Raw genomic sequence first — 16920 nt, forward strand, 5'->3', positions numbered from 1 at the left:
GACTCTGATTCTGTGGATGAAAACAAAGGACTCTGTATTTGGAATGAATCCCTCTTTAGTATTTAGTTGGAAGTAGTGCTTCTTTTTCTTTTTGCTTAGAACCACAACGTTGTTCTGACTGTCACTTCAAATTTCCTAAAAGGTAGCGTAACGCCTACTGTGTGTATTTATAGCTCAGCCTCACAATCACTTCTTGTTCTATTTGCAGTTGTATTTACAAAAGAAGATTTGCAGTGCGCATGATCTGTTCTTCTGTAGCTTTATCTGGCAACATATTTTTTGCCACACTACTCACCACTCCTACTCACACGCTACAATTTCACACTCACTTAAACTCACACTTCCACCATTGGCAGCTTCCCTAGACTCGCTGTCTTTTCCTGACTGGCAGGGTCGCAATTTGAGGGCAGCAAACTTCTGGAAATGAGCCAGTTTGTCTCGTTTTGAGGCCTCTCCTGCTTCGCGGTTGCTGGATAGTTTATAAAAGTAGCTTACTCTCCGACATACACTTATAACAGTCTAATCTTTATCTTATCTGCCACTGCTTTTTAATTCACCTCTGTATATTCTTGTCTATAGAGCAGATACATACAGTGTTTATTTGAAATGCATTAGAACAGAATTTAAAGTGCTCAAATAAGATCACATAGTGCTCAATGTAGTGCAAAAGCTGCATAAATCCAAGACTGTGCCTTGTAACTTGTGTCAAAAGCGGAAGAGAATTACCATTAATAAATCGTGTGTTTTTCAAGTTCGTTGATAACGTCTGGCTGGCCACTGAATGACAGCGGAGGTCTGCTGCAGACGTCAGAGACGACCTTTGTGGCTGCTTCTCTTATTGTAAAAAATGTGAAGAGCAGGAAGAGGAGGCGGAGGCCAGCTGAATAACTGAGATTTCAAGGCTGAAGAGCATCATGCCTGTTTTATGTCTGTGTGAGGCCCAAAATGATCCTTTTTTTTATCTTCAGTTCCTCCTCTACTAAGGCAAACAAAGGAGAGAGGAAGGAGAGTAAAGACTGCAAGGCCTATAACGGGATTAGGACAGCTGTAGACTAGAAATTACTCATCTGCACAAACTTGCAAAATATTAGAGAGAAATTACATAAGGTCTGTGAACGGCCGGTTTTTGCACCCTGTAGTAATGAGCTGAAGCTTTGTGTATAGTACCTCTGTGTTATTACCTTCATCAGGCTTTGCAGGAATTTTCTGACCAAATAGTGCTAAATTTGATTACACAGAAGAAGAAGAAAAAAATTAATCCTGCATACCTGCAAAAGGCATGAAAACATTTAGTGATGGTTGGATCACCCTGTAGCAGTGCACAATTAAATGTTTAGAAAGGGACGTGTTTTCAGTTTAACACAGCTGCATGTGTATGTAGAAAGCTCATACGGAGGTTTTTAGAACTAACCTATAATGTTTCACTTCATTTGAATCTCTTGAGGAGCTTCTCAGCACATTAGGCTTACTGAAAGTAAAAGACAACTTTTTGCCAACCTCTTTTTAAATGGGATATGAAAAGTGTGTGTGTGTGTGTGTGTGTGTGTGTGTGTGTGTGTGTGTGTGTGTCTATATATATGGTAGAGCATACATACTATACTTTTGAGGAGTTATGTGTTTGTAAGCCACAGGCGTGTCCACATTGTGCCACACGCACGCGGTCAGGTGGAGATGCGCAGCGGGAGGCTTAATGGAGAGAATCAGCTTTCTTCTTGGATCAGTCAGGATGGTGGGTTTGGGTTGGAGGGGTGGGGATGCATAGACAGTGGATGTTTGTAGGTGAATTTGCTCCCAGAAGTCCCCCATAGGCAGTCGGTGGCGCAGACTGGAGGAAGGCTGCACATAGTGTTCCAATATTGATCTTTTTAAAGAGACGGCAGTGCTCTGGTATAGAATTTGAATTCACTGAGGTGCGCTTTGTTTTCTCCTGAGGAAAGATTTTTGTATGAGCCGATGAAAGCGTTGGTACGCCAGTGATAATCCGCGCAAATGCTTCTCCCCGTGCGACTCGCATCCCCCCAGTTCAGTGCTGTGGACTGATAATTCTTCTCTCTCCTTCTCTGTCATTTGTGTCGTGCGTGTAACTCTGTGTTCAGAAGCGGGAGGTAAAAAGTTGCGCAGCACTATCCAGAGGAGCACAGAGACAGGCCTGGCAGTGGAGATGAGAAGCAGGATGACTCGGCAGGCCAGCAGGGAGTCCACAGACGGAAGCATGAACAGCTACAGCTCCGAGGGAAAGTAAGGAGACATGCACTTGCGCTAATTCAGCAGCTTTTATATACACAAAAAATTCAGAATTTCATTTGGTAACTTAAATCAGGTTCTAGTCTAACTATAAACACCTGGTGGTTTTATTTTTATTTTTTCTTTGTTAATGTTTCAGTCTCATCTTCCCTGGTGTGAGGCTGTCCTCAGATGCCCAGTTCAGTGACTTCCTGGATGGTCTTGGCCCTGCTCAGCTGGTTGGGCGACAGACATTGGCTACTCCCCCTATGGGTGAGGACAGTTATCCTTTTTTTTCCTTTTTTTTTTTTTTTTACAGAGATTTGTAGCTTGAAATGATGAAAGCTTCACTTCAGACAAGTTAAAATCTTCGGTTTTGTTGGTTGTTTAGGAGACATCCAGATTGGCATGGTGGAGAAGAAAGGTGCACTGGAGGTGGAGGTCATCAGAGCCCGTGGCCTTGTGGGAAAACCAGGTTCCAAGGCACTGCCAGGTAATCAAAGCTACTAAATGTGCTAGTCTATGTCAGGTATTCACAGAGTAAATAAAGGTAAGCATGACTCGGTTGCAGAAAGAGAAAAGGAAACCTTTCAAAAGCTCATCTCTCCTTTACGCTTTCTTGATTTCCAGCACCGTATGTAAAGGTCTACCTTTTGGAAAACGGAGTCTGCATAGCCAAAAAGAAAACTAAAGTAGCAAGAAAAACCTTGGACCCTCTTTATCAGCAGCAACTGCCGTTTGAGGAGAGTCCAGGAGGGAAGGTTTTACAGGTAAGAATGTTATTCCTTTAGACTGCAACAAAGTGCAGCATTTCTCCTTGCAGTCTGCTGGCCTCAATGCAAGGACACACAGCTGATACGGTTCTGCACATCAGATTGGCTTTTTCATATAATGAGCTATATAAGTTGTATTGGGGTTCATCTGATTGTTGGGGTTTTCTCTGTATTATTGTAGGGTCTTTACCTAACAATATAAAGCACCTTGAGGCAATTGTTGTTGTGATTTGACACTAAATAAATAAAACTGAATTGAATTTTGACTAAGACTGTTGACTTCATTTATCTTTCTAAACTTGCTCCATCCTTTAAAGTTTTTTTCGTTCTTCTTTGCAGGTCATCGTATGGGGTGACTATGGACGTATGGACCATAAATCATTCATGGGAGCAGTTCAGATACTGTTAGATGAGCTGGACCTGTCCAACATGGTGATTGGCTGGTACAAGCTCTTTCCTCCTTCCTCACTGGTGGACCCTACTCTGGCCCCACTGACAAGAAGAGCTTCCCAATCCTCACTGGACAGTTTCTCTCGATCATAGCAGCGTGTGGACTGATAGCGTTGTTGTAGCAGCCAGTGTTGCGATTACAGGTCACGCCCCCCCGGTTACACTGCATGCTTGATGTTGTGTCTTCTGAGCCTGTTTCTAGGGGTGCAAACGTGATCCTGTGTTTTGAGCAAAAACGTCACGCACACTGTGCATGTGGCGAAGCGTATCGCAAGCGCCTGGTAGCAGGGATTGCCAGGTGTTGTTGTTGTTGTTTGGAGGAAGCCGGAATGAACTCCTTAGCACGAGGAATCCGTCAATTCCAGGTTTTCATCCAATTCGAAGCCATGGGGGTCAACACTGGGAACCTCTGAATGAGTTCTACAGAAGCCCTTTTCGAATGAAAAATCTGTGTGTTGCTTGATTTTATTTTTTTTCCTGTGTCGTTTTCATTTCTTTTATTTACTTTTTTCTTTAAATGTCAGTGTACTTGTCTCTGAAGGGGGTGACAGTGTTTCTAACCAGATGCTTGGTCACGCCACGCCAACAGACCTAGCCGTGTAGATGGAATTTTTGAGACCATCACTTTGGGTGAGGTGTGTCCCAGCTTGTAACCACACTCCCACAGACCCCAAAAAGAAAAACCCTGCATACTCTACATATATCTACCCATTCAACCCATACTGGTAAAGCACCGTAAAAGATTAATCAAATGCCACTTTAAAGTGGCTGCCCTCAACACCCCCTTCCCCCAAAAAATAAATAAATACAGTAACAATCCAAACTCCATGAAAAGATGTACAATCTTACCATATTTCTTTCTCTGTTGATATATTGTATGAAAATTAAATGAGATTTTTCTTTTCCCTTTCTTTGGTTTCTTTGCATGGACACAAATTTAGCTGAATAAAAAAAGAAAGAAGAAAATTATTTTCTTGAGGCTGTAACTTGCAAAAAAAAAAGATGAAAAATAAACAGAATCAGCCATTTTCAACAATTTATATTATTTTTAAAGAAAATTTTCACTAGTGCATGGTTTTCAAGGGGAGTGAATGCAACATCGTGACTGAAAAAAAAAGACATTGTTTATCATTCTTTAGACCATTCATGAATCTGCATTTTGCAGACATGCAGAAAAGGGGAACTTAAGAATTATTTAACAGAAAATGTTTATGTGACAAAAAGTGATAATGAAAATAAATGTAAATGATCTATTTCATTGTAAAAGGCATTAATGCCTTATAAAGATAAACATAATGTGCAAATTGTACATGTTTCTCTTTTTCTTCCTTTCCCAGGGTACTTCTCATCGTACTATTCATTGCTACCATTGTTCAGTCCCCTGACATCGTCCAGATTTTAGGACTGTTGGTTACTTTACAGTACTGTATCGTTTCACTATGTTTGTTTTCTTCCTTCTTTTGGATTTGGATTTGTTTAACAAGCATGTTGAAAAGGGTCTTTTGCAACATGGCTTGGGCACACCTTACAGTAACTCAGCATGTTTTGATAAAGATGATATTTGGAATTTTTGCAATTTCTTGTACAGTGCATGTCAACTTCATTACTTTTCTCCCTCACCTTAAATTGAGCTCTATGGCAAATTAGTTCTTGGTCTTCCTGGGCCATTTATTGAAGTTTTAACAGAACATTCCACCCCACCCGAAAGTCACATTTTCTTTCAGGTTTTTGAGGAAAAGAAAAAAGAAAAAAAAATATGACAAGGAAAATATTTTATATTTAATGGATGCTGGCGAAACGGTTGTGATTGCAAGTGTATTTTATTTCAGTATTGTTGACGAACATGCAAAAATAATCTGTACTGGTACAGCAAAGAGGTCTATACCGAATCAAGAGACGGCAAACATGCGTGACATGCGTGTTGCCATGGTTCAATTTTACATCACTGTTTGTGAAGATGAGCTAATCACAAGTTGAAACAATAAGGGATATTGCCACAGAATTTTTTTTTTTCTTGTTTTAATGAAAATGAAATTACTTTACTATATTTTTGTTAGTTTTATTTAAAAGCCAAGACCAGTTTATTTTTTATTTTCTATTTTTAGTAATTAACAATACTTCTCGTGTCTGGGAAGTACATGAATCTTATAGTTGCAGTATGTCTGAATGAAACTGAATTGAGGCATTGTTCCTTTTCCACGTGAAGATAATGCATTTTAATGTCAGAGAAAAACCTTGTCGCTTTAACAAGCTACAGTATATATTTTCATTTTTCATTGTACATACCTTTAGATGTCTGAATTTGAGTAAACAAGCTACCACAAATAGACTGATAGATTCTTTTGGAAGAGGAAAAATGCCTCATGATGACAAAGACATGTTATTTATCCTTTTGAATGCCTTTTCATTTTCTCTTTTTGGTGCAATGTGTTAATGCCAAGGCTATGTCTTGGTTAAGTATGGTTGAGTACAGAGATTTATGTAAGTTATTTTTCAAATTAAAAATAAAAAAAATGATATTACACTGATGTCAAGAGTTGAGTGATGATCAAATTAACGCACACTCACACACACGCAAGTCGAATACTTTCTACATCATCTTTTACATCAATGTGAATAAGTTGCTCTTTTTAGTTGTTTATAGACAGATTCTGATTTCATTTATTGACCTAACTGCACAATGTTGCCAGTTAGGTCACTTTTCTTCATGCAATAATGGTAAAGGAATGGTTCTAAATTTCCTTAGGATGTCTTGTTTTAGGTTTGTAGGTGTTTCCCCATTTCAAAACACCTGATTCAAGAGCTTGGAGAAGACATGTAAGGTACAAAGATGCAATAGTACTCCAAATGTCAAATGACAGAAATGTGATATCCACCTTTTTTTTCTAAAGTTCCACACAGTGTAATGAGAAACATTCAGACACATAGAAACCCATGCAATCACATGTGCATGCTATTGCACATAAACCATGCATGAGCACAGACAAAGAAACACAAAAACAGTTCTTTGTGATTTGTTGCCTGACGGTGGTTGTGGCTCACCTCCTCTACAACCGCCCCAGAGTAATTCATACAAATCAATGACTGATTGGAAGGCTGGGGGTTCAATCCCTGGCTGCTCCAGTCTGAAGATCTTCGGGCAAGATACTAAACCCAAGTTGCTCCCAGTGTGTTCATCAATGTGTGTGTGAATGTTAGACAGAAAGCACTTAGATGTAGAAGAGGAGTTTGCCTGAATATGTTTGTTACATGGTGAATGTAGCATGTTGTATAAAGTGATTTGAGTGCTGAAGTAGAGTAGAAAAGCATTATCCATCCAGCCATCAAGTGGGACTGATTGGAGTCTTTGCCAGGCCGATTTTGGCCCCAGGGCCCTATGTTTGACACCCTAGATTTAAAGGTGTTTTTTTTTTTTTTTTTAGTTTTGCTTTAAATCCTGTCCTCTCTGGCAGTTTTTGCAGTCTGACTAGCCAAACACATTTTGCTTTTCCAAAAACAGTTATAAAAAAATCTCTGTAGCCTCCTCTTATTCATGTGAATCTTTTATCTGTTTATTTATTCATTTCTATCTGTGTTATTTCAGTTATTGCATTAAAAAAAATTAAAAAATAAACATACAGCACATGGAATAAAAAATTAGAAAATACACAGACACGTGAATCAACAATCTTCTTGTAGTGTGAGTGTAAATGTGAGAGAGAGAGACTGTCTGTGTATGTGTCTTTGTCACAAACATCTTCTAATCTCTATTCAGAATCTGTAAGCAAAGGAGTCTTTACACACTACTCTTTTGACTGCATTTATTCAGTATTCTCGTTCATATGTGTAGTCAGATTATAGAGGTTGATGCCTCAAATCTGTTTTCTCTGCGTTGACTGCAGAATGTTCTTGATGGTGGAGCGGATGCTGGTCGCAAACAGTTCATTTCCTTTCTTTGTGAAATGGACTCCGTCTGGTACAAAGATTGTGTTGTCGAAAAATTTCAAATAGGGATGTTCAATAATCACCCCTCCAAAGCAGTGGGCAGCCTTTCTTATGGTATGGTTGACAATCTCCCTGTCCTTATTTATCTTCCACGGACTTCCATACCTCCACACTTGGCGCTGATTGATGCAGGAATAAGCAATTGTCATTGAGGGGAACTCTTTGTGCAGTTGCATCAATTCCGTCTTCATTATACCAGAAAGTTGCTGGGCAGACATGAGTCCTAAATCGTTGCCGCCAGCGTGGATAATCAATATGTCAGGCGGGCTCCGTGTAGATAACTCTTCATAAAAACGTGGAAGGACGCCGCTCCAGCCCATCCCTCCTTTGCCAAACCATTGGACTTTGGCATTAAGTCCCAAATTCTCTCCAAACTTCTGTCTTGCTCCGAACTCTCCTCTTTTGACGTAGCTTGAGCCAATGATCCAAATGTTTCTAACTTTCTGGTCTTCTGGCCTCTTTTTCTCCATCACTTTGCTTTCAGAGGATCTGGCATCATTCTGGAAACTCGAGGCCGTATCATTCAATTTCTTGCCTTTGAGTCGGCTCATCGTGATAGAGGCGCTTTTTGGGATGCTTGGTGGTGTCACAGCTGATTCATTCTTGTCTGTGTCTTTCTTCATCCTTTTTCTTTCTGAAGAGCAGGCCTCAGTGATGCTACTGCAGTTGGTTGAAATCTGACTGAAATTTCTTCTCAGTACAAATTTCTCTCCACAGATTCTGCGTTTTCCCCTTTCTGGGGAGGAGCCGTCAGCACTTCTGCTGCAATTTTGTGCAGCATCATGCTGGAATCGCTTTCTCTTTAGTGGGAGCTTGACAGGGTTTAAACCCAGCTGATCTTTCTCAGACACTGGCGACAGGTTTTGGCGCTGCATTCTTGTAAAAAGATGCTGCACCACTTGGCTGGATCCAATAAATACAGCAACGGTTTTCCTGAAGCTTGTCAGTGTATTCACGATGTTTCTTCCCCAAAAGATTTTCAAAATGCGATATTTAGACACTTAAACAACGAGCTCTGATTTTTGTTGTGCACTCAGGAAGGAAGGGCAGTGAAATGACTGAAGCCTCTGCTCTATATGGGTAGTTCTGTTCCGTTGTGACATCATACACCTAGTAACTCTCAGCAGGCAGACTGCAGCTCTTTCATTTAACAGACAAACATTCTGCACAGTGAAGATGTTTTTACTTGAATTTTTTTGTTTTTGAAGTTTATGGGATGTTTTAGAGAGAATTTTTGCTTTCCCATCAAAACACAAATAAATTCATATGAATACGTTTAAAGTGCACTATACATGTAAACAGTGATTATTTACTCATATTGAGTTAACAGGCTTTTTTCCTCTCAAATATCAAGGTTACCATGTGATTATGGATGCTTATTTCATGTAATAACTAGACCATTTATAAATGTATGTACTTGCAGTGTGACTGTGACAGAGTCTCATGTTGCAATGAATGAGTCCTGGTCAGTGTGCAGATACAGGAAATCCGTTTAGATGTTAATAAAACCAGTGTTCCTGTGTCAGGGGACTGGGTCTGTGACCCAGCATTTTGAGTTTGTTTAGTACTTTTGATTGTTTTATTGAAATCATGTAAAGTTCTTGTGTTATTATTTCAGTTAAGGTTTACTTGAGTTTTGGTCTAGTTATGTTTCTTCTGTGTCTCCTTGTTTGTGTCTTTTGTGTGCCCCCTGTCTCCCCATGTATTTCATGTCTTCGTGTTGCATGTTCTACTTGTCAAGCTGGTGTTGTCTTGTCTACGTCCCTTTTCTCTTTCCTGTTTTATTGCGAAGAGTCTGGTGTTCCATGTTAAGTGTGTTTAGTTGTACTTGTCGGTTCATCTGTTTTCCTCCCTCCACGTCACGTCAGCTTTCTCATAATCCTGTTCAGGTTTCTCTTGTCATAGTTTTCATAGGTTTTAGTTTTACTTCTGTTCATGTTTTTTCAGCCAAATCAACGGCTCGCTTTTTGTTTAAACTTCATTTCAGTCTCTCCCTTGTCTGCTTTTTGGGTCCACACCACAAACACACCGGCTGCTCTGTTGACAACTTACTTCGCTTAATGTTTCAATTCAACAGATTTCTCCTTGACAGGGTTGTGCAAGATTTTTTTCCAATTAAACATAAAAAAGGCATCTATTGTTTTTACTGTGAAGGAAAACGCCACAAGATGGACTATATGAAGTATTATTTTCTTCATCTGAAAAATTGAAGCCTGTTCTAAAGGTAATTAGCTAAATAAGCTTGCTAAATATTCAGGTCACACTCACAAATCAGTGAAAATGTTTTCTTTCTATCACCTCTCTCTGAAACAAACATTCAATGCTAGCCTCAGTGTGTGAATAAAGTACACACAACTTAATGTGCTGACCAAGACAGTGCTGAAATTCTGATGTTAAGCATTACAACATTGAGGTTTTGCAGATCACATGACCACTAACCACTTAACGTTAAGTTGCCTGCCATTTTGGACATGTGACAAACATGATGACCATATAGGGTCAAATGAATACAGTCACACGGACCGTCTAATTCTATTGAATATTAGGATTCTCTGAAATCACCTACACCTGTTAAAGGGTATTTTATCATTGTTTCTGCAATACGAATATGTTATCCTAAATACACAAAATTATTGGTATTCAGTCCACTCACACATTCATGCAATACCGCCTTGAAATTCTTAGTAAAGCATTAGATTTTTATGTGAAAAGATATTTCAGTTCCACACACCACACAGTCATAATTCAGCCTTTGTTTACTTCTGCTTGTGGTTGAAAAATAGGGATGACTACAAAATGACTAATGACAAAGACAACAGTCTTCCTGTTTCTGTCGTATTTAAGGCGACTGCACTCTACATAAATCAGAAGAGCTGCTGAGCTTTATACATCAGGCTACTACTTTGCCTTTCTGTTCAACACAAGTGTGTTTTTGGACACAGTAGTTACTGAATATATTGATTTTCTTATAACCTGCCATTTAATTCCAATTTTGCTTTTGCTTTTCAACGTCTACTTTAATATCCAGGATGCTTTTCTCATGGATTGCAGTAAAACAAAGCCTTAAGGATGTGGGTTTTCAAGCTGTGGATGTGTTCACCACTGGTAAAAGGGATGGATTCAGAAGAACAATCCTTCTCCTCCTCATCTGTAGCATCTCCAGCCTCCTGCTCAGCTCCCTGCTCCTCCTGTACCTCCTCTTCACTCTGGACTATGAGCTAGCAGTGGCTGGGGGGATTGCCACCTGCTTTGGGACACTGCTGACTGTTGCCCTCTTCCTATCAAAGAGAGTAAGGTGTTTAGGGACTCTTTTTATTATATCCATTTTCATGAAAAAGAGTAGGAACTTGCTGTTAACTGCTGGAACTAGTTTAGTGGTTCTTAAGAACATCCGTAACACTCTGGAGAACCTCTCGCTGCTGGTCAGGAGTATGATTTGCAACCTGAAGGCAAAAAAAGCCTCCATCATTGCTCCATTTACTAACTATGTTCATATGTTGAAGTGGATCGGAGACATGCTCAAAGGGGTTACAAACCTGGGAGTAGTGAGATTTGACTCCCAGCTCAACGTCTCTCCAAGACTGGAATCAGAAGAATTCAGGCAGAGGCTCGCAGGAGCAGAGCAGAAGCTCAACGAGACTGTTAAATATGCACAGGCCCTGATGAATACAGTGAGCTCAGTGACCGACAGGATGTTTCCTGCCATCAGCTTCCTCGTGCTCATGATGTTTATAGCATTGCACATAAAAAAATACTGCAGAGACATGAAATACAAAAACAGGTTCATCAGCAGCAAGTTTGTTCATTTTGACGAGAAGCAGAAGGCGGAAGGAAAATCCCACGTCCTTCCCCTCACGGCAGAGGAGGAGCAGCTGTACACCTTCATTCCCTCCGCCCGTCCCACAACAAGAGAAGGGAAAGCTATGGTGAAATTTGGAATTCCAGTTGTCTCCCATTTCATAGCTTGGGTCATATTCATAACTGTGGACGCCTTGCTGTACTGTTTTGTTGACATTGTTACAACAAGGTTATCAGAGCTGGAGCCATTCCACATCCCTTTGTTAATGAGCATCAAAGTAAGTACACCGTAGTAAATATTTATTTATTTATTAAATATTTTCCTCATCTCAACCACAAAAGACTCACTTGTTTATCCTTGCAGGGGATTGCAACTTTAATTGGAATGTCTCTTGGACAAGAAAATCATGAAAAAGACTTTTCCTACTCTGTGACTCTGTTTGAGAGGCAGTGCCTCCCCAAACCCAAGTTGTTGCTATATAGTTCTGTAATTCCACTGACTGCCATCCTGCTCACCCTGCTTGTTATGGCTCTGATGGCAACCAAAGTCTCCCAGCTAAGGTTGATGATCTGTGAACAGTTCTTCCCCTCTGCTGCAGAGGAGAGAGTGGAGTACCTCCACGGCAAAATCCTGAGGAAGAGATTCAAAATGAGAAAGGACAAAAACAACTGCAGCCTCAGGTCACTTATTACCAAGGTGCATGTTAACATTTTGCTTGAGAATAATTATTGCAAGCCAAAAAAAAAAAAAAAGATGCCAAATTCTCTAATTATGTAGTTTTTCTGTTCTTCTTCATCAGCCGTATTTCTGGTTCCCGCTACTGTTTCATTCTAAAGAGGATCCACAAAGTATCCTGTGAGGAAAATCTTCTCCACACAGACACTCTAGTGATGGCAGTGCTAGTCCTGGTGCAGACTGACAGATCAACATGGATGGTCCGTGGATCTCGCGGAGAGAAATATCAGCCTTATACTTTAGTCTGTCAATGAGAACTTCTGAACCAAAGTCTTTATTTTTGCCTTGTGCGGATAAACACTACAGTATATTGCAAACATGTTACATCAGGGCACCTACACCAAAGAGCACCTTCCACGTATGTCTGACATTCAACCGTGTTTGATAAAACATCATTATCTGGCACAATGAGAATGTATTGGTATCTTGCACCAACAATGGAGATCCAACAATATTTATTTATTATTATAATTATATTATTAGTTTCCTTTTGTTTTTTAGAGGGAGACCATTCTACTTAAGCCCATTCTCTGCATAAAAAAGTAAATCTCTGTTATTCTTTTTTTTTTTTCCCCTGTCCTGTCTGGCACTGTAGCACTTAGAATTATTGTCTGAAGGCCAAGAAAAATGCCCAGCAGATTTGTTTTCCCAAGTGGATCATTACAGCTTTACCATACTGGTCCACTTGACTGATCTTTATTTATTTATTTATTTAAAGTTTTAAGTTATTACAGTTGGAACAGCCATGACCGGGGGATAAGAAAGGGAAAGGGAGGGAAAGATTAACAGAGGGGAAGAGGCACAGTGAGAAAAGACACTAAACATCTGCTAAAAGAAGAAAACAAGCAGAACGAGAACAGCCTCCTCACCAGCTGAAGAGGCCCCCAGTTCCATCGATGCACCAGAGGCCCCCTGCACCAGGGTTGGGCCTCCGTGCATGCACCCACCCACAACCTCGGTGACATACCAACCAGAACCCAAACCCCAAAGGCCCAGTCAGAGCCCCAGCCCGGAGGCAGAGCACACCTAAAACCCCAAGTCCACTCTGGACCCACCCAGAGTTCAGCTAGACTACCAGGTCGGTAACCTTCGTCCGCCAGCACAGACCCTCCTCCAGCCCTGCTGCAGGCAACCACCAGGAAAACACCACCCAAGAGCCACAGATTCCCATTCAGTTCAGTACCACAGCACCCAGGTTGAGTCCCCCAAGAATCCCCAGACACCCCAAGCCTGTACCTACCCCCACATCAAGTGCAATAATGAAGGCGGGAAGACTAATATGATCTTTCAGACGGTCTCTATAATGGTTAGAATTAGGATTATTTTTATTTTTCCAGTTCATGAAGACAGTTATCTTGGCAATGCATACATTGGTGAGAACCATGTGGGCTGTATTCATCTATGTAGTGACGTCATCCAAGATGCCCAACAAGCGGACTAGAGGGAAGGCTGGAATCAGTGGCGGTCCTAGCCTGTTTGGCGCCCTGGGCGAACACTCCCTCTGGCCGTCCCCCCACCATGATGCCGCCCCGGGCAACCGCCCAAGTCGCCCGTATCAAAAACCACTACTGGCTGGAATGTTACATTTCAGATACTTTGATAAGTCTTCACATATCCAGCACCAAACCCTCTGAACTGGTGGAAAGAACCAAACAGCGTAACTGTCAGGTTTATTGCCTTGACAGTGTGAGCAGTTGTTAGAAGACATAAAGCCCATCTTGAATATCCGTTGACCTGTATAGTGCACTCTATGTAGTATTTTTATATTGTATTTTGGTCTAAGATCACTGATAAATCCGCTTCCCATTTTGCAAAAGGATATTGATTCATCTATTTTGGAGAGTGTCCAGTATATTTTAGACAGTAATTTGGGGTTTTAAGATTAAGAAATTGTACCACACATGATCGTGTTTGTAATTCAACTTGATTAGGCTTAAACTTTTTTTAGTATAAATTTAATTTGTTGATATTCTAAAAATATTTTCTTGTTAATCCCATACTGTACAACTAGTCTGTCAAATGGAATAAAGTCCTCCTTCTAATATATATTCCAAGGATTTAATTCCTTTACGACTCCAATCTGGGAGGTTAATTATATTATTTTTCTGTAGTATGTCAGTTTTGTTCCAGATAGGTGTACATTTGCATGGGATTAATGAAGACTCAGTCATTTTAAGAAACTCCCATCGTGCTGTCAGAGAAGAGAAACATACATGTAGCTTGGTGTTTGAGTTGATAAATGGTAGGTCCGAAATCTCTATATTATTGCATAGTGCCTGTTCTACATCTAGCCAGGGTGCATCTAAGAGTGATGTTTTAACCATCCCCAGTGTTGGTAATGGTACTTTTGAAAATGTCTTCCACTACAGATTACAGAATACATGCAACAAAATGTAGTTTGTAACATATTCCGTTAAGTTACTCTGAATACCTTGATTACTTACTATATTGTCATGCTTTTTACAACTATGAATGCACTTTTGCTGTGTGATTTATTAATATTATTGAAGGCTACTCGCCATACCAAAACCACCTAGATTTTTGAATCCTAATATAAAATCAGTGCCAGTAGGGTGGACATTAGGTGAGGCTGCACTTTTTGCAGCGATCTCATATAGAAAACTTTCAATGTATGTTATTTCAAAATACATCATAATACATTTCTCTGCAATTGTTTTATATTATATTTAACATTTATCAGAATAAATATGTACTCTTTGCGCCCCAGTTCTCACCTGTAATCCACCACCTACTGTGTCATTATTATTCAGAAAACTAGAGCAGTATACTACGATTTATGGCATCATGTGACAGCTCAGTCTACTAATTGATGATTGTGGTAACCGTGGAGCAATTAAAGACCATAAGCTAAGAGGTATTACCTTGATTCAACAGAGCTGCAATGAGCTCTCAGCAATAGGAAATATATTACTTACCTATTACATCATGTTCATTATATAACATGACAGAGGAAGAATTTTATTATGAATCAACCGCAAACTATGATCATTTTGCCACTATCAGTTGTGATGGTTGCAGTCATTCCTGCTATGAATGAATAATTATTCAGTTTGTTACATAAAATATCAAATAAAGAAACCGCAGTTATAACCTCACAGGCTTCTGCATTTTACCTCTGTGCAGAATGTAGAACAGCAATATTTGCTTACATAATCTAAGACAGATGTCATTTGCATGTGCAGTGAGCAGCACTGTCCTCTTCCTACTTATGCACTGTCAACGTTCATTAGCATCATGCAGGTGCTGTTTCTTCACTCAGCATAGGGACAGGTCACAGCCTACTGACTTTATAATGCAGACTGTGACAGGTGAGAAATGCAGTGATGTGTGAATAGGGAAAGGTCAAAACTGCTATTAATGTGTATTCCTCAGGGTAGTGTAGCCCAGGTAAATACTATTAGTTTATTACTGTCTTATTGGTATATACACAGTTTTGAGAAATCCCTTAGGCTGTGTTTGTTCATTATGCATTAATATTTTGCAAAAAAAAAAAAAACTTCCTTTATTTAACAGCTTATGACAGATGTTTTAAGTAGTAGATATCCTATACTATACACTACATGCTCAGTATATTTACTATCATTCTGCGTACTTAAATACTTAGTGGTACACACATGCTACTTAGTAGTATGCTCAAATCATATCACTCAGGCGTCACCACTGGCTCAGCCTTGTAGGATTGAGGAAAGTCATGATTAATATATTTACTTAATATATAATTCCCGGCAAAGTGAGAACATATGCTTAGCGGCCACTACATTAGGTATGCCTTGCAAAGATGCCCTTTTACCTTTAGAAATGGCTTCATTCCTCACGGCACAAACTCAACAAAGTGCTGGAAACATTCCACAGAGATTTTGCTCCATATTAACATGACAGGATCTTGCCGTTGCTTAAGATTTGTCAGCTGCACATCAGTGATGCAAAGCTTTGGTTCCACCACATCCCAAAGGTGCTCTTTTGGCCTGAGATCTGGTGACTATGCAGGCCATTTATGTACAGTGAACTCACTGTCATTTTCAAGACACCAGGTTGAGATTGTTTCAGCCTTGTCACATGGCACATATCAGGCTGGAACCAGCCATAAGAATGGTGTTACACTGTTATCCAACCAATAGCCATTTGGTTGTAACGAGTGGTTATTTGAGTAAGTCATTTGAAAGGTCTTTCTTCACCATTCTGATGCTCAGCTTGAAGTTCAGAATACTAGAATAATAGATACTTTGAGTTACTCCCATACTTTGGTTAGTTAGTATACCTCTTCAACTGCAGGTTAAACATTTTCGTTGCTGTTACAGTTAGCAAGACTAATTGATATCACCGTGTTTGGCAAAACCTGATTCTTAGAAATACTGTGATCACTTAAAAAGTGTAAATATTTAGTATGAATCACTTTCTCTGTGTTTAAAGCTTGAAAACTCAAGTTATAATTATAATTTTTACGTTAATTTGTATTCAAATGGAGCCAGGTCACCATTTTAAATAGGCTCACCACTCACTGTACAATACCCCACCATCCCCCAACCATCCTTTGCACCGTTTAAGAAAAGAGGAAAGAAGCATTCTTGCTTGAGGATGAGTAGGCATTCTGTGACTCACACACTACCACTGACCCGTGTGGCAACCTGATAAGCTCACACTATGTCTCAACTGGCCCTGTGGCATAATAACATGCCAGCATGCCCGCCCCAATGGGAAGCTGCCACATGATGCTCGATGACAGCCGCAGACCTTTTTTACCACGAGAAGGAAAGAATGCAGTCCATACATGGGCATAGATGGAGTGTATAATGATGTGTGAGCCTGCTGAATATGCAAACACAGAGTCCGTCTGGGTCAGCGGAGTAAATCTTATTACTGCATGCATGTCAGTGTATTTTAATGAATATTTCATCAAAGGGAAAGGATGCTTTTGGGTGAGAGACAGTTCTGTTA

At 40.0% G+C, this 16920-nt stretch overlaps 3 protein-coding genes across 4 annotated transcripts in view; 2 read left to right on the top strand and 1 right to left on the bottom strand.

Moving 5' to 3' along the window:
* rims2a (regulating synaptic membrane exocytosis 2a) overlaps positions 1-5974 on the top strand; it is a 147983-nt gene extending 142009 nt beyond the window's left edge. Inside the window, 5 exon segments of the mRNA XM_085178578.1 lie at positions 2097-2238; positions 2384-2496; positions 2615-2716; positions 2854-2993; positions 3336-5974. Of these exon segments, the coding sequence (XP_085034704.1) occupies positions 2097-2238; positions 2384-2496; positions 2615-2716; positions 2854-2993; positions 3336-3539 (701 nt within the window). The 3' untranslated portion in view covers positions 3540-5974.
* A 1088-nt stretch (positions 5975-7062) lies between these two features.
* Positions 7063-8570, bottom strand: LOC146508021 (uncharacterized). Its single transcript, XM_085178596.1, has one exon. The coding sequence runs from the start codon at positions 8303-8305 to the stop codon at positions 7298-7300; it is 1008 nt and encodes a 335-aa protein (XP_085034722.1). The 5' UTR covers positions 8306-8570; the 3' UTR covers positions 7063-7297.
* Positions 8571-9575: 1005 nt separating this feature from the next.
* dcstamp (dendrocyte expressed seven transmembrane protein) lies at positions 9576-15061 on the top strand. Of its 2 annotated transcripts, XM_085176650.1 has the most exons (3): positions 9576-11506; positions 11593-11925; positions 12029-15061. In XM_085176650.1, exons 1-3 carry the CDS (start codon positions 10460-10462, stop codon positions 12086-12088), a joined length of 1440 nt encoding a protein of 479 aa, XP_085032776.1. In that variant the 5' UTR covers positions 9576-10459; the 3' UTR covers positions 12089-15061. The 2 variants fall into 2 exon arrangements, with proteins under 2 accessions (XP_085032776.1, XP_085032775.1); XM_085176649.1 differs by having other exon boundaries at positions 11593-15061.
* Positions 15062-16920: the final 1859 nt, after the last annotated feature.

Source organism: Neolamprologus multifasciatus, chromosome 11 (assembly GCF_963576455.1).
Source record: "Neolamprologus multifasciatus chromosome 11, fNeoMul1.2, whole genome shotgun sequence".
Taxonomy (NCBI): domain Eukaryota; kingdom Metazoa; phylum Chordata; class Actinopteri; order Cichliformes; family Cichlidae; genus Neolamprologus; species Neolamprologus multifasciatus.

Coding starts and splice junctions, on each gene's coding strand:
- LOC146508021 (XM_085178596.1), bottom strand. CDS start 8,305: ATGCAGCGCCAAAACCTGTCGCCAGTGTCTGAGAAAGATCAGCTGGGT.
- dcstamp (XM_085176649.1), top strand. CDS start 10,460: ATGCTTTTCTCATGGATTGCAGTAAAACAAAGCCTTAAGGATGTGGGT. Junction 11,507..11,592: donor CTTTGTTAATGAGCATCAAA/GTAAGTACACCG, acceptor TTATCCTTGCAG/GGGATTGCAACTTTAATTGG.